Source organism: Neodiprion lecontei, chromosome 6 (genome assembly GCF_021901455.1).
Source record: "Neodiprion lecontei isolate iyNeoLeco1 chromosome 6, iyNeoLeco1.1, whole genome shotgun sequence".
Lineage (NCBI taxonomy): Eukaryota > Metazoa > Arthropoda > Insecta > Hymenoptera > Diprionidae > Neodiprion > Neodiprion lecontei.
The window spans coordinates 5,359,496-5,374,135 of record NC_060265.1 but is presented as its reverse complement, the minus strand read 5'-3'; the positions used below and the strand labels follow the sequence as shown (position 1 = coordinate 5,374,135).

Below are 14,640 nucleotides of genomic sequence, written 5' to 3'. Positions count from 1 at the left end.
GCAGAGATTTCATAGCGGTTTGGAAAGTTTGATCGAATTGAATAGGAAGAATCAAGGCAATTTCTATGATTCAAATAACTTCTGATCTGTGCATTGTTTACCTGTCTATTTTGTTGAGAGCAACAACGAACGGGCACTTCTTTGCTTTGAGCAAATTAATACTTTCGATTGTTTGCGGTTCCAGTCCGTGCATTATATCAACGACCAAGATGGCGATATCACAGAGTGATGATCCTCTGTTCCTCAAATTACTAAACGATTCGTGCCCAGGTGTGTCTATAATCAGAAGACCGGGAATCTTGAATTTTTTGTCTGCAAACTAAAATACAGAAATTTCGTTAATACATTTCATAAGAATACCTTTCCGTAAGATAAAAATCAAAACTCTCATTGACAATCCGTTAAAATTCATGGTACTGAAAAAACTTACGCCTTTGACATGGCGAGTAGATTCTTGAATGGCTTCTATCGGTACGTTGGTTGCACCAATTTGTTGAGTAATACCACCCGCCTCCCCGTCTTGAACATTTGTTCTCCTGAGTTTATCGAGAATTTTCGTTTTCCCGGTATCTACATGCCCCAGTACGCATACCACAGCTGCTCGAAGGTTGTCTAGGGTTTTTTTCTTTTCTGCTTCAATTCTGCGAGTTTGTATCCTGTTTCTGGCACGTTCTTTTTTACGTTCGGCATCAGTCTTTTTGTCATCAGGTTCACTGTCATCGTCAGATTCAGATTGTGTTTCAGATTCGCTACCGCTAACAGTCTCAGATTCACTTGCAGACGATTCCTTCTTGCCCGGTGACTGTTGGGACTTGGCTATTTGTTGCGCTGTTGGTTTTTCCGGTTTCGACGTTTCCTCAAATTGATCTTCAATAATAAAAAATAAAATTAAAGAAACTGTGAAATAACGTGTCTGTGAAGTTTAGAATATGGAAAAATGAACTAAAACAAGCGTAAGATACCTTCTTCCTGCTCTTCTTCTGTAGATTCAGCATCCCAAGAGTCCTTAACCTCAGCTTCTTTTTTAGGCTCTTCTGGCAACTGCTGATCTACTATTTCCACTTGCACTTGATCTGGATTTTCGACGCTCTCTGATTTTTTTTCTTCATCTTTCTCTTTTTCTTCCGTACTCAGCTGTTGCTTCACCTTGCTGGGTCTCACTCGGGTACCTAGATATTGAATATTGTTTAAATTAAGTACTCTACATTCAGGGGGTTCGAATATTCAAAAGCATTAGAATATTTACTCACCTGGCCGTGCTTTCTTTTCGCCAACATCTGGCAGATCTACACCTTTTGCTTTCAGAGCATCAATCATCGCCTGCGCTCTTGCCCTGTCTAATTTCTGCTTGCTTGTTAGAAGTTTTCCTTCTGCTTTCAACCGTTCTTTTCTTTGTTTCTCCTTTAGTTTCTTCTTCTCCTTCCTTTCTTGTTCCAACTGTAATTGTTCTAATCTCGCTTTTTCCCGCATCTCTTCTTCCCTAATTCTCTCTTCTTCTTCACGTCTCAATTTTTCTTCATCCTCTTTGAGTTTTTTCAAAGCTTCTTGCATTGCAGCAATAGTTTTCTTGCCAGGACCTTTCCCTTTGTCTGTAAACAAATATAATATAAGCAAAAGTTACAATAACAAGATAAACCAGTAAATGCATACAAGAAGAAATATGTGACACAAGCTTTGTAACTATTACAGAAACTATATTGTAGTCAATAATACCTTTGTCTTTTGGATCTTCTTTGGCACCTTTTTTCTTTTTCTTCTTATTATCTTCTTCACCACCATCATCGTCACCTTCAACTAAATCCGTTTCTTTTTCTGTACGATCAACCTTTTCTTCAGTCGGTTTGGGTATCACTTCAACCGTTGTTTTGTTTTCTTGTGACAAAGTGACACCTTCGGATTTTTTAACCGCTTCCTGTAATGTAAAGTAATTGATAGATTAAACCGTTTCGAAAAATCAAGTACTCTTAAATGCAATTTGGGATTACTCACAGCTTTTTTCTGGGCTAACTTCTTTTGCCTTTCTCGTTCTTTCTTTTCCTTTTTTTTCTGAGCAGCCGTTTTCACAGTTCCACCTTCTCCTTCATTCCCATTAAGCTCGTCTTCCTTATTTTCATCTTTTTCTTCGATATCTTTCTTCGATATATTCGTTGTTTGAAGTTTTTCCGTTACAGTTTCTACAATTGCCGGCTCTTTCTTTCGTCCAGAATATTCAAGCTCTAATTCAGCCAGCACTTTCTCAATGTCTTCTTCGCTGTCGTTACGTTTCTTTTTACCTATCAAATATCGGAAAAATTCTGGACTGCTGATAAAAATCGTAAAACTAAGGCTTTATTAAGATACGAGTGAATATAGAAAGTATTCTTCCTCTTCAAGACACGACTTGTAAGAATGTCTGTAAGTGTGTTTACATTTTGGCATCTTACGCTTCTTGGTGCGAAGCTCGTAAGACAGTCAATGACTGTCTAATATTGAAATGCGGATCGTCTAATATTGAAATGCGGATATGCATCATCAATATTAATATTAATCACGAGGCAATATTCATTTTGTGAAACGTATATAATTTTTGAAAAACTGGTGAATTCGAAAAATTAACGACGGAGCCAGGAATCGAACCTGGTATCTAGCGATGCTTTACCGGAGCCTTACTCCACTAGACCACCTAGCCGCCCTAGGGCGATTCCTTATTGAACAATTGAGTAAATACCTTTTTTTCCTTTTTTTCCTTGAGGCTCTTGTTTCTTTTGTTGTTGTTGCAGCTTAGTATTCTTCACGCTAACAGCTTCCTCAGAATCATCGTCGCTCAGGTGTATATCCTCCTCATCGTCATCATTATCATCATCATCATCGCCTTCCATTTGCAGAAGAGCAAAGCCAGCTTTAGCTGGAACTAGAGTCAAAAATAAAGTTGCAATCAGCGTTTGGGTACAAAGCAAGTCCAGAATTGTTTGAACTAATTGAATGCCTTGCCTTTTGCCTTTGCTTTAGCCACAACTTTTGGCTTTTCCATTTCAAAATCATCATCTGAATCTTGTGATTTTTTTCCTTTTTTAGGTTTTCCCTTCGCCCTAGGTTTTTCATCTTCGGACTCATCAGTAGACTCATCCCTCTTTTTTTCATTAAACTTCTCAGAACTTGTATCAGTTCCCTGTTTCTTTTTCTTATCTTTTCCTTTGACCTTTGCTTTCACAGGCTCTTCGATGGTTTGATCTTCTACGTCGACATCACTGTCCCTGCAAATTCAGAGAACAAATAATACCACTGCATCTTAGGACATGATGAACTGTATCGTAGGATGAATGTTTACAGAGTAAATAGTGAGAAATAAATAGATTAAATTGTAAAATTGAATTTTATTCAATTCCACAGGAAGTATCGACTGCTCGAGAAGGTTTGCAAAGGAAATAGAAATCCAGTATTCATTGCAGACATAAATAGGTTTGTGTTGCTGTTAGCATCTAACATAACCTATGCAACGAAGTTAACATATGTTTCTTGATTGGTTAGAGAAAGTTTGACCATTGGTTATGGGAATAATTTTTGACACAAGTCATTTCTTACGTTAAGTGACATTAGAAATTAAATAATAAAAGAGAAAGATCTAAGTGGTCGACCTTCAAGGCACAAGAAATGCTGCAATCTGTCTGAAAATAAACTCACATCTCCTCCTCCTTGCCAGCTCGTTTTCCTTTCTTTGCTTTACCCATCTTGATCTCGTACGCACTGTTTGACAATCTTTTTACGCTTGCTGATATATTTGTCTGAATTCACGGGTTTTTGCAACATGAAAATAAAATTTTCCTTCCGTGAAAAACGGTACAGGCACCGGTTTTTTCTTCGAAGACGAACGTGACCGTAACAGAGAGAGACCTCACGGGTACGAAGGTAACCGATTTTCGACCACATGGGCAGCGCTTTGATCGTGCTATCGCACCTATCGGATACAGTCGCATACACATAATCGTTGAAGCCAACTTCAGATGGACTATCGATTGGTGCGCATGGCGCCATTTTTGAACTTAAAATGATTAGAAGAGCATCGCATGACGCGATATCAAAGCGTTTCAAAAGTTAGCTTGATACTTTTATAAGCTATATTCGAAAATTATTCCGGGCTGTGTCAATGCGACTGATTAAAGAATGGCAGAGAAAAAAGATGATTTTACGCCGCTGTAAAACGAAACTAAGTCATTCATTCGTTTACTTGTCGTTCTGAAGAAACTTTCATCAATCCGTGCATTGCACGATAATTTGATTTATTGACTTCAGTTTAACGATAAAACAAAAAAAAAAAAAATTTTCGGGGATTTCAGTTGTTAGCCATTCTCAATTTTTAACAAAAGCATTCGTATTTTTATACTACAATCCGATAACTTATGCCCGTCCATTGCGAGGTGCCATGTCTGCTAAACTAATGCCAGAATTCGTTGAACTAGAACTTCTTCTGGATTCGTCTGTGGATGCAGAAATTACTTCTAGTCTGCTGGTATTGTCCTGAAACGTAATAAAGGCAATCATATAAAGTTTGCATGTGAAATCTGTTTATGTAGAAATATAATTCTCATAAAAATTCCGATTATATAGCTCGTAAATTTTATAATTTTTACACATTGTTAAGACATTCAAATTACCTGCAATTGTCTGGCCTTAATCCATTTCACCGTGTACACAGATCCTGCTGCGAGAAGTCCTGCCAAGATTAGTACTCCAGATACTATACCAGCAGTTGCACTGGCAGTTAGATTTTCTATAGTTACAAAAAAAATTATTATAGATTAACGCATTCTTTTAAAACAGCGTATGTCATAGTTACTAATGATTAAAAAAATAAAATCATCTTCGGCTGAAAAGATGACTTTTCCTAAAACTGATATTTATAAACATTACTAAATAAGACCTGCACCTTCTCCAGCAGCGTTTTGTGATGATGATTCTGTAGTTGATACGACGATCGTGTCAAATACTTCGCTATTGTTTATCGAAACTTCTAAACGAGCAGCACAAGTCCAAGTGCCTAAGTGCTTAGGCAATATCCTGTCGACTTTCAATCCACAGCCACCTAATCGCAAGCCATCGCCATAAAATGAATAATGTGCGTTTCCAAGTAACAATGGGCTGTAAATAATGCACAGATATAATTACGTCACTCGTGCTTGTTACAAATAGTCTGACGCCCGTTTGATCACGTATTATTTCTTACTTATTTTCAGATATTTCATCACTTATATGAATTCCGGTACCATCAGGCATGAGGAATCTACAATAACTGATCGAAATTTTTTCGGGAACAGTTCTGCATTCTAAGGTCAAAGTTCGTTGATTTATAGTACTGATGTGACGATTCTTTGCTGCCAGAGGTGTCTCTGAAATTTAAACTTCAAAATTATGCATGTTTTGATTGCTTTGTCGAAAGCATAATATTCAGATTTTTCAAGTTAATCTTACCTGAAACCGCAACATCAATAGTGGATATTAGTTCAAACCCAGGTGTACTAGGACCCATGTGACATGTCCACTGTCCCTCGTGTTTAACTTCTGCAGTCTTTATCTCCATACCACATTGCCCTTTCCCGAATCCGTTACCAATATACCTGTGAAAAAGTTAAATTTTAGTTAAAGTTAAAACATCGCAGTGGTATAGATTAATACTTGTATGGTAGGTCTTCTTGCTGCAGTGATTGGGTCGGTGTGAAAATTTCGCCATCTGGTCCGAGGAACCAACAGTAACTTATTGGGACATTAGCTTCACATCTGAGCTGTAATTTGCCATGTACGTAAGTAGCTGTTGCTTCTGTTGGTAAAGCTTCGCCTAAAAACAATTTTGTTTCACTGATATCTTTATTTACATAACTGTGTCATCAGTTCCCATTCTCCAATTTACCTCTAATAACTGCAGCACGATTAGTACCACTTGATATCTGAACGTAGGTACCAAATGGGACTTCATCCTTAACACCAACAGAGCACTGCCATTGCCCATAATCCTCTTGCGTGGGCGTTTCAATTGTTATACCGCACTCGCCATTCTTGAGTCCTGCTCCATAGTACCCGTACCTTCCGCTGTGTAAGCCCTCACTCAATTGATAGCCTGTCTGAAAGTCACTTTTATAAACCTTCACAAATCAGTATTCAACAACCAAAATATCAAATATTTCCAAAATTAATAGCAGCCCAACGAAGCAAGTCGTATCGTGTCCATTCGTTCTTTTCGTGAAATTCTATGTATTCTTGCAAGCGGTAATAAATACCTGTGTGCTGTCAGGTCGTACAAATCGACAAAACTCCAATTCCTTTTCACTATCCCTAAGGTTGCAGTAAGCATTTATGGTATTGGAATCATGATGTATTACATATCCAACTGCAAGCTGGTCTTCTACAGGGTATAACATAGTGTTAGAAAATTTTTCAGTAACAAGACGCTACTTGACAAATGTGTATGTTCCGAGACTTACGGTAAACATTTAGTTCCACCTTAGCAGGTATTTCCTGCAATTGACCAACTACTCCTGTTGTTGCCTTCCAGTTGCCCCGAATGGCAGCGGTAGGTTGCTGTAGTTCAACTTTACAATCCCCACCTACGAGGAGAGTCACTTCAGAATGAGGTTGGTCAACCTGTACCCACAATCAGATTCATGTAATTAAGTCCGGTTAAAATTAAAAATAAAAATTTTTCTCGGTCATAAAGAAATAATATAACTTACCGAGCAATACTTGGTGTTTTCTTTAAGCATCAGAGTGTATTCTAAGCCACTTTCGATATCATAACTTTTCTCTGACTCGCTCACTTTATCTAAAATTAATGACACAACAACGCTCAGTTATTTTTATTCTGGTTATTACGATGGATTACTTTCCATAATCACTTGGTTCAGCTAATTCAAAGTTTCTGCATATAAGTTACTTACCTAAGACCTCGACGAACGTTGCATCTACAAGCGTATGACTAGCATTTTTAGCAGTAAGTCTCCACCTTCCTGTATCATCTTTCGTTACACTTTGTGCTCTAACGCCACATTCCCCATTCTCTGTCCAGTAGTTTATTCTGTTCGAACTGTCAGATTCTCCGCTCTCGAGGTTAAAGCTTGTTAATAACGGTGTCTTTACATAGCACGACACCGTGTTAGGTAATGCACTTGTCAGCCGAAGCTGAAGATCTTCTCCTTCTCGAATTTTCAAATCCAGCGGTAAGATACGCCTTAGATCTGATGCTAGTATAATTACGCTTAAAGTTAGTGATTGCAACATATAATATATTTGATTTATGATTGAAAATTATTTTTATCGCAAAAAAAAAAAAAAATGTATAATCCGTATTTGTGTGGCAATATATATTTAATCTGTCATGTAAGTGTGATACGTAACGCAAAATTCATATTTTACAATTGCTGATACCTTAATATACGTAATTACCTATCACAGAAGTAAAAACGGCAAAGCCAAGACTTAGCGTTAGGTAGTTTTTAGAAACCATTGATGCTGGTCGTGCCATTTCCAACGCAATGCTGAGTAGAAAATGCATCAATTATGTACTCGTTTACCGTACCCAACTTTTAATCTACACAATGTCCTATATTTATCAGTTACACAAGAACAATGTATCAAAAGAACAGACATGCCAACCTCATCCTAGCTTTCAAACGTGTAGTAATCTTTAGACATACCGGGTAAATCACTTTTATTTCATCGAGAATGAAGTGAAAATTACACAGATTTCAAACCTAATCAAAATGTAAGCAAACGGTCTCAGGAAAAGAAAGTTTTGAGTGTAGTAGTTCCTAGCAGAAGTAAGCTGAATCCAATTTTCGATGCTAAAAGAAAGAAAATATCATTAGTTTCAAACATATGCTCAAGGAACTTGGATACATGTCGATACCTTAGTTTTTTATCGCGTAGAAGAACGTTTACCTGAACTCAGGCTGAATGTATCGGAAATTTCAGAACTGTAAGATTCTAGTCTTCCAGCACAAACCCATGTCCCTATATCAACATCTTCAACTTCAGAGATTGCAAGGCCACATGTTCCTCGGGCAGGAGTTCCGGTCAGGCTGGAATAATGAACCAATGTAATCGAATGTGTTCTACTACAAAACCAGAGGTGTGTGCTGTTTGAAAACAGTTTATATTTCATAGTATAAATTAGGTATACGATTAACACCTAGTATCTTTTTAAAACGTGAGAATCGATAGATCAATATTAAAAGATTTACTCTACAACGCCCAATACAAGTACAAGTAGATAAGAACATGTGAGATCAATCTGCAGACACGGCATTACTGTGATGATACTGTTGATGAAAATGTGTCACTTACATTCAAACTAAGCCAGATAAGATTAAAATTCATTTTCTGAAGATAATTCGTATAATCAATTTTTTATTAATTTGAGACTCACCTATATCTAGAATCGCTATCAGCATACAGAGCATTGATGCCAACACCGTCAGGCCTAATAAAACGACAGTAGGACAATGCTTTTGTGGTATTCAAAACAGTACACACAACAGCTGCATTACCATCACTTTCTTCAATAGATGTAGCTGCCAAAGCGCTTGCTGCAAGGTTTTAAATGTAGCAAATTATTATTTAAATTAAAACAGAAGGTGAAGATCTGCAAATAATATTATGCACTGATTAGCAAAGTAACATTTCTAATAGAAGTTTCATCACACTAGATAACTAGTGTATGATTCAAACACTTACATGTTATCTTAACGGTGATATCGACACTGACATCTGTCGGTTGCCCAGTAATACCCATGTTACATGTCCAAGTCCCAGTATCATTATATGTTGAATATGTAAAAGTGATTGCACACGAACCAAGGGACAAGCCATTTCCAGAATAAACCCATAACCCATTATCAGATGCATCAGGGACAGCTGCGTAATAAGAACCATTCGGATGCTTGAACCAGCAATAGTTCAGACTTGTTAAAGCACTACAGGTCAATGTTAAAGACTCGTTGTAAACACTGTATGCCGTGTACGACTCCGAAACCGAGATCGACGTAGTCGAAGAGCTCGAGGCTAGAAATAAATGGGAAAATTCTTGTTACAGCATACAATGATTTGCTTGCACTCTCTATAAAATGTTGTGTACTTATTGTTTCATAAATGAACAATAATTATTCACAAAGATCTGAATATCAAAGGAGGTAATGTATACAATTTCGAAAGATTGAATTGATTCTAAAAATTAGTTCACCAATTATCTATGTATTGAGGATGTTGTGGAAAAGATTATCAGTATCAATATGTAGTCGTACATCGGGTGGTATCGTTTTCAGTTTCATCCGCTGTAACTGAAATATATCCTATTCTCAAGTCACTTGCGGTGCCGGTATAACATGTCCAAGTTCCATAATCATTGCTGGATAACTCCAAGATAGTCAAACCACACGTGTACAACCCGTCAGGATCGTAATAAGGTGCATACTTTTCATTACCTACACCAATTACCATAGAGACACCAGTACCGTCTGGGGATACAAACCGACAGACCTGAAATAGGACATTTCAAATATGACAAGGTCCTTTTCACGTGCTAAAAACAGGAAATACTTTGCACAGATGAAGATTGATTTCTTTTTACCTCGCTTTCCACTCCATCAACTCTGCAATACAGATCAATTGCTCCACTGATAACTTCATTCTCAGAAGATGCAGCATAGATGTATGAGATTGCTATATAAAAATTCATTAGTCAATAAATTTTCATCCAGAGTGTTGTGCTTCAAGCTATACAAGATTTTCTACAGTGTTTTAAAGGCATTACCCGCAACATCCAATTCAATCTCTTCCGTTATCTCAGTAGCAAACCCCTTCAATCCTGTAGAAGCTATCCAAGTTCCATTATGTTGAGTGGTAACCATCGATAAATTGAAGCTGCAACGTCCAGCCACTACTTGTTCGATTTCTCCCTGAATTACATTAGGAATGTTATTTAGTTTCTGTTTGAAACTATAATTAAAGGTCAATGCATGAAACGTCGATATAGCAGTAACAATTTTTATAGAGTGGTCAATTAACTTATGTAAGTTATTTCACATATATTATGTATGTGTGCAAGTTATAGTTTCTTACTTGCGGATTTGTCAATTGGCAATAACTGGCATTCTGGTGACCAATATAATCGGTCAAACTTTGACCTACAGCCGAAGTAACAACCGTTGAAGTACTAGTCAGAATTGAAGAATCTAAGAAACATTTATAAATAGTTGGTTACAACGATTCTTTCCTCAATCTGAAAATTTCTAGTCATCTAACTTTAGTTTTCAAAAAACTTGTCTAATTACCTTGCGGCTTTAACAAAGTCCTATTGTAATAATGATGGGTGGAATTTACAGCTGCTGTCAACTTCCAGTATCCCGCGCTGCTGACATCCATAATCTCTACACCACACCATGCTGTAGAAATTCATTACAATTAAAGATCAGTGCAATGCTGATTGTGAGTTTGAATTAAAGAAAATGTTCTTTTTTCATATACGATATACTTACAGTTTGAACTGGGACTCCATTGTGTAATAGTGCTGCTAACTGTGGCACCGTATTTCACTTCTACTTCCTCACTCCCGGGGGGAGTTACATAACAATTTTGAACAGTTTCTTCAATGTTTGGAAGAAATATATACACTGATCCAGTGGCGATAAGATCAATTGTACTTGATGGCCAAATGAAAGTCCTCTCTGTAACGAGATTTGAAAAATGATGACATTTCATGTTTCGATTTTATCCCCTTATTATTCAAGTATTCTAAAGTGGCATCTTTTTATTTACTATCACGCACAATACAGTGATTAGGATTATTGAGATAAGTCATTTTTTAGATCACAAAGTAAGGTACAACTAGTCTAAGATATATTTAAGCGATAGTAACAATACGAACCTTGAACTCGCAAGACGTAGTTGGCTTGGTAAGAAACACCATCTGTATCTGTTATGTTCAACAAATATGATCCGCTATCTGAGAAAGTAGTGGCATCGATGGAAAGACCACACGTTACAGTTTGATCAGAGCTGGAGACTGTGTACCTCTCATCGACCAGCGATATAAGAGTGTCATTAGGTAGCAGTTCGTATGTATCTCCACTCGGCAGTGTGACACGACAATCTTCAATTTCTGTGTTACTGATACTGTATTGGAAAGCCCTTGACTCAGAAACATCGATTTCGACGATCGTCTGGCATTGGCCTGTTTAAAAAGGACATGGAATAGTGAATACAGTAAAATTGGTCTGAGTCACTGATTTTCAGACTTGGAATTAACAAAAATTTGAACCGAAGGTGAAGAAAATATAATAACATGTGAAACGGTGCTAACAAATAGTTTCTAAAGTTTCTAAACAATATGTTCAATTGGCTCAACTATTTTACTTTCTTAATTAATATTTTCGATTGAATTCCTACATACCAGCGACCAGGGAAACTATGAGTAATGACACTGGTAGCCACATTGTGACAATAATGGTACAATGTACCCTGAATGGTGTAGGTAACTGAATGATAACTGATCAGAGTGCAAAGTATCTTTCACAAATTTATGATTGGCACTTCGTATATCTATCATTCGGTTGTCCCCACTCAGTGTTAAAATCTTAAACCTACTTCATGGACTGATATTTATCACGCACGCAACATGCCTAGTACTGTTGTCAGGTGTTAGATCATGAAGTTTTAACTATCATGTAGCATGATTCTTGATATAACTCTGTACGGCAATAAATTTTATTGTCTCGTTTACTGGTTTATTGTTGCATTCACCATCAATAGAGTGTTAGAGACTTTCCAAGTCTTTTTGCTATTGATTATGAACATGGTACTATCAGTACAGTTCACTACAATTTCAGAAAATCAAGTGATAATATGTATATAATATCATGTGTAATAGTCGTGTTAATAAAACCTGCGATAAAATACTTATTGATAGGACGGTAATCTGAAAATCACAGACAAATTATACGTGTACATTTGCTTATAAACTTATGCCAAACCTGATATAACTGTAATTTAACTATTGTCTGATTATCGTATTATCATCAATATCTAACGTGAACTTGATTATTATATTTTTGCCTTGAAATCAATTGCCTTCATCAAGATTATCGGCATATACTTTAAGATAGGCACTTCTTCCCACTAATGAGGATATCTACACTTTGAATAAAATATAATGGGTTACTTTATCAAAGCAAAAATATGGGATGTGTATTGTTGTACTGAAATATTGATAATGAGAAATTATGTAACAATTTTTTATTTTTTATTTCATTTTGTGTATTTGCATACCCATTAGTTACGTCAAATGATAATGATTTCTATATTTACGATTTTAATAGTAAAAACTGAGTTCTGTGCATCAATACTTTGATCCAAAAAAAAGTATCGTGGCAACAGTTCATAGATAAGAAGCAGCAATAGACAAATCATTAGATGTTAGGAAATAGAATAAGTTATATTATGCCTTTTTGAATGTTATTGATTCGAACATGAACATCTGGTATTAAGATTTGCCTATATTTTTCCTGTATGTCAGTTCACATAGCAAACAACACAGTTCACACCATTACAATATATTTTTTTTTACATAGAAACACTATTCGTTGTTGACGTAGTTGTGGTACTGGATACAGTGCCCAATGTTGATGTCGATTCAATCTGCGTAGCAAGATTTTCCGGTTTAACGTTTGATTTTTCAGAAATAGTTAGCTTGTGACATTTACTTTTGGTTATCGGTAAATACTGAGCTATTTCATTTGGTTCTGTGAATATTACAGGTGATACCTAAGGAAAAATTATTAACAATAAACCAGTATTTACAGAAATTTTAATAATGATAATAATAGTAATAATAATAATAAGCATGACTCACTCGCAAATTTGCGACCTTGTCTTCCCTGGATGTGAATTCCCGTAAAAGGTAATCCTGGCCAAACTCATAAAAAAGTCGCGTATCGTTAATTTTCAGCATAACATTGTCCACCCGTAGGAAGTAACGTAACAATACAAAAAAACTGCTGGGCATCACACGCTGTACAACACATGAAAGAAATCATTCGTATTGATGATAATTGTATGTTAGAACAATAATTATATTCAAAAGAAACTTACAATCTTCACGGAGCATACAGCGATTCCATTATCGTGAAGCTCATCTTCAAATAACGTCAGATCATGATAGAACAGTATTTTTTCTTTCTGTTTCAGCTTATTAACATCAATTTTTTCACTAGTCTCAACGACATCGAAACCTTTCATGGTACCCATGTAATCCGTTGTGAATGTCCAATCAAATGGTTTTACTTTTTCTTCCAGATATTCGCTACTTTCTGATCTATTTGTCATAGTACATAATTATTGAATGTACTCTGTAACCAGTTGAATTTTTAAAAATGACATCAAATATAATACCTCGACTCTTTCCAAGCCTCGGCACAGGCCAGCTGAAGATTAATTTTTCCATTAGAAACTCGTTTGAGAGCATCTAAGGCATTGAATTCTATAATAGCTTTGTCCTCATACTTCAGGGTTAATATGTTGTTTGGAAATACCATGTCAGGCATATGTGGAAGGTCCAATGTTCTGTTAAACCTGCAACGTTCTCTACTCAGCACATATTTCGTTTCGCAAAATTGCTCGTATTTTGATGAATAAACAGGTAAATAAGAAAAGAACGGAATAACATATTCCATACAGCCATCTCAGTTTCAACACGAATAATCATGTTCAATCATATGGAATCTTGAGACTATGATAACTATGACGTACACACAAAACTGGCAGGAATCGGCGTCATTGTCTCCGCAGGCATTTTCGCTTCGCGAACATTTTGAATGAAGTATGTGAGATTGGGTGTACTTTAAATGCCAAGGTGGAAATAAATGTTCCTCTTCATTGACAGGGAGTCGCAGGATATCAATGCCTCCGTGAATTTTCACCGTCGTCATATCTGTAATAAGAAGGTGAAATCCTACTTGCGGATAATGTTCTCAAAAAAATCATGATAAAATCTTTGTCGACGGGTTTCTATCATCGAGGGCGTAATCCAATCAACATTAGAAATAAGGTGTTATTTAAACAGCGTATTCGCCTTTGGCAACAACATAACCTCTCCGTTAGACTAACAGACCAATAATCGACACCGGACGACCGGTGTAAATAAAGGTCGGGTGTAAAATCTTGGTAAATAGAACACGGCATCGATCCCTTTACCTGCGACGAATTATGGAAAAATTAAAACATCCGGAAAATTAGTAAACCTCACAAAAGTTTCAGTAAACCACCGGCTTTTTCACTAACTCTCGACAGTTGACACAGTGATTTTAGTTCTTCCGTATCCCGCCATTTTCAGACAAGTTTGGCGGTGCAGACCGACTACGCATGTGTCGCATGTGTTACATTCATGCGAATTATCACCATGTATTGTTTAGAGCGATACCATCTTGACTGCACAGGGATGAATCCGTGCCGAATGTCTGATAATTCGCGTACTATCGCTCACTGGATGTCAAATATCATGTGATCAGGTTGCTCCATTTGCCTGCAACGCAGAACGAGACTGCAGGTGGGTGCAATTAGCGAGGTTTTTCTGGAAAATAATACTACAATAACTTTGATACCAGTTCGAGTAGTTACGAAAAA

At 36.6% G+C, this 14,640-nt stretch overlaps 4 protein-coding genes across 4 annotated transcripts in view; all 4 read right to left on the bottom strand.

Annotated features, from left to right (window-relative positions):
* Window positions 1–3,877, bottom strand: part of LOC107222411 (eukaryotic translation initiation factor 5B) — a 57,903-nt gene extending 54,026 nt beyond the window's left edge. The window contains exons 1-9 of the mRNA XM_046743381.1: window positions 3,661–3,877; window positions 2,971–3,233; window positions 2,708–2,890; window positions 1,990–2,273; window positions 1,714–1,912; window positions 1,251–1,589; window positions 963–1,169; window positions 431–867; window positions 102–319 (exon numbers count right to left, since the gene is read on the bottom strand). Of these exons, the coding sequence (XP_046599337.1) occupies window positions 102–319; window positions 431–867; window positions 963–1,169; window positions 1,251–1,589; window positions 1,714–1,912; window positions 1,990–2,273; window positions 2,708–2,890; window positions 2,971–3,233; window positions 3,661–3,707 (2,177 nt within the window). The 5' untranslated portion in view covers window positions 3,708–3,877. The remainder of the gene's footprint in view (window positions 1–101; window positions 320–430; window positions 868–962; window positions 1,170–1,250; window positions 1,590–1,713; window positions 1,913–1,989; window positions 2,274–2,707; window positions 2,891–2,970; window positions 3,234–3,660) is intronic.
* Window positions 3,878–4,032: 155 nt separating this feature from the next.
* LOC107222417 lies at window positions 4,033–7,519 on the bottom strand. The gene is made up of 12 exons (XM_015661778.2): window positions 7,411–7,519; window positions 6,906–7,208; window positions 6,702–6,790; window positions 6,453–6,612; window positions 6,249–6,373; window positions 5,882–6,092; window positions 5,650–5,809; window positions 5,446–5,591; window positions 5,201–5,363; window positions 4,904–5,115; window positions 4,632–4,747; window positions 4,033–4,494 (listed from the first exon to the last, which is right to left on the bottom strand). The coding sequence occupies exons 1-12, from the start codon at window positions 7,517–7,519 to the stop codon at window positions 4,375–4,377; spliced, it is 1,914 nt and encodes a 637-aa protein (XP_015517264.1). The 3' UTR covers window positions 4,033–4,374.
* LOC107222416 lies at window positions 7,308–12,371 on the bottom strand. Its single transcript, XM_015661777.2, has 12 exons — window positions 11,414–12,371; window positions 10,889–11,194; window positions 10,500–10,688; window positions 10,296–10,406; window positions 10,084–10,196; window positions 9,776–9,920; window positions 9,593–9,684; window positions 9,267–9,501; window positions 8,701–9,027; window positions 8,393–8,552; window positions 7,906–8,045; window positions 7,308–7,808 (listed from the first exon to the last, which is right to left on the bottom strand). Exons 1-12 carry the CDS (start codon window positions 11,454–11,456, stop codon window positions 7,744–7,746), a joined length of 1,926 nt encoding a protein of 641 aa, XP_015517263.1. The 5' UTR covers window positions 11,457–12,371; the 3' UTR covers window positions 7,308–7,743.
* Window positions 12,372–12,495: 124 nt separating this feature from the next.
* Window positions 12,496–14,361, bottom strand: LOC107222415 (TIP41-like protein). Its single transcript, XM_015661775.2, has 6 exons — window positions 14,212–14,361; window positions 13,768–13,948; window positions 13,411–13,590; window positions 13,111–13,333; window positions 12,872–13,030; window positions 12,496–12,783 (listed from the first exon to the last, which is right to left on the bottom strand). Exons 2-6 carry the CDS (start codon window positions 13,944–13,946, stop codon window positions 12,583–12,585), a joined length of 942 nt encoding a protein of 313 aa, XP_015517261.1. The 5' UTR covers window positions 13,947–13,948; window positions 14,212–14,361; the 3' UTR covers window positions 12,496–12,582.
* Window positions 14,362–14,640: the final 279 nt, after the last annotated feature.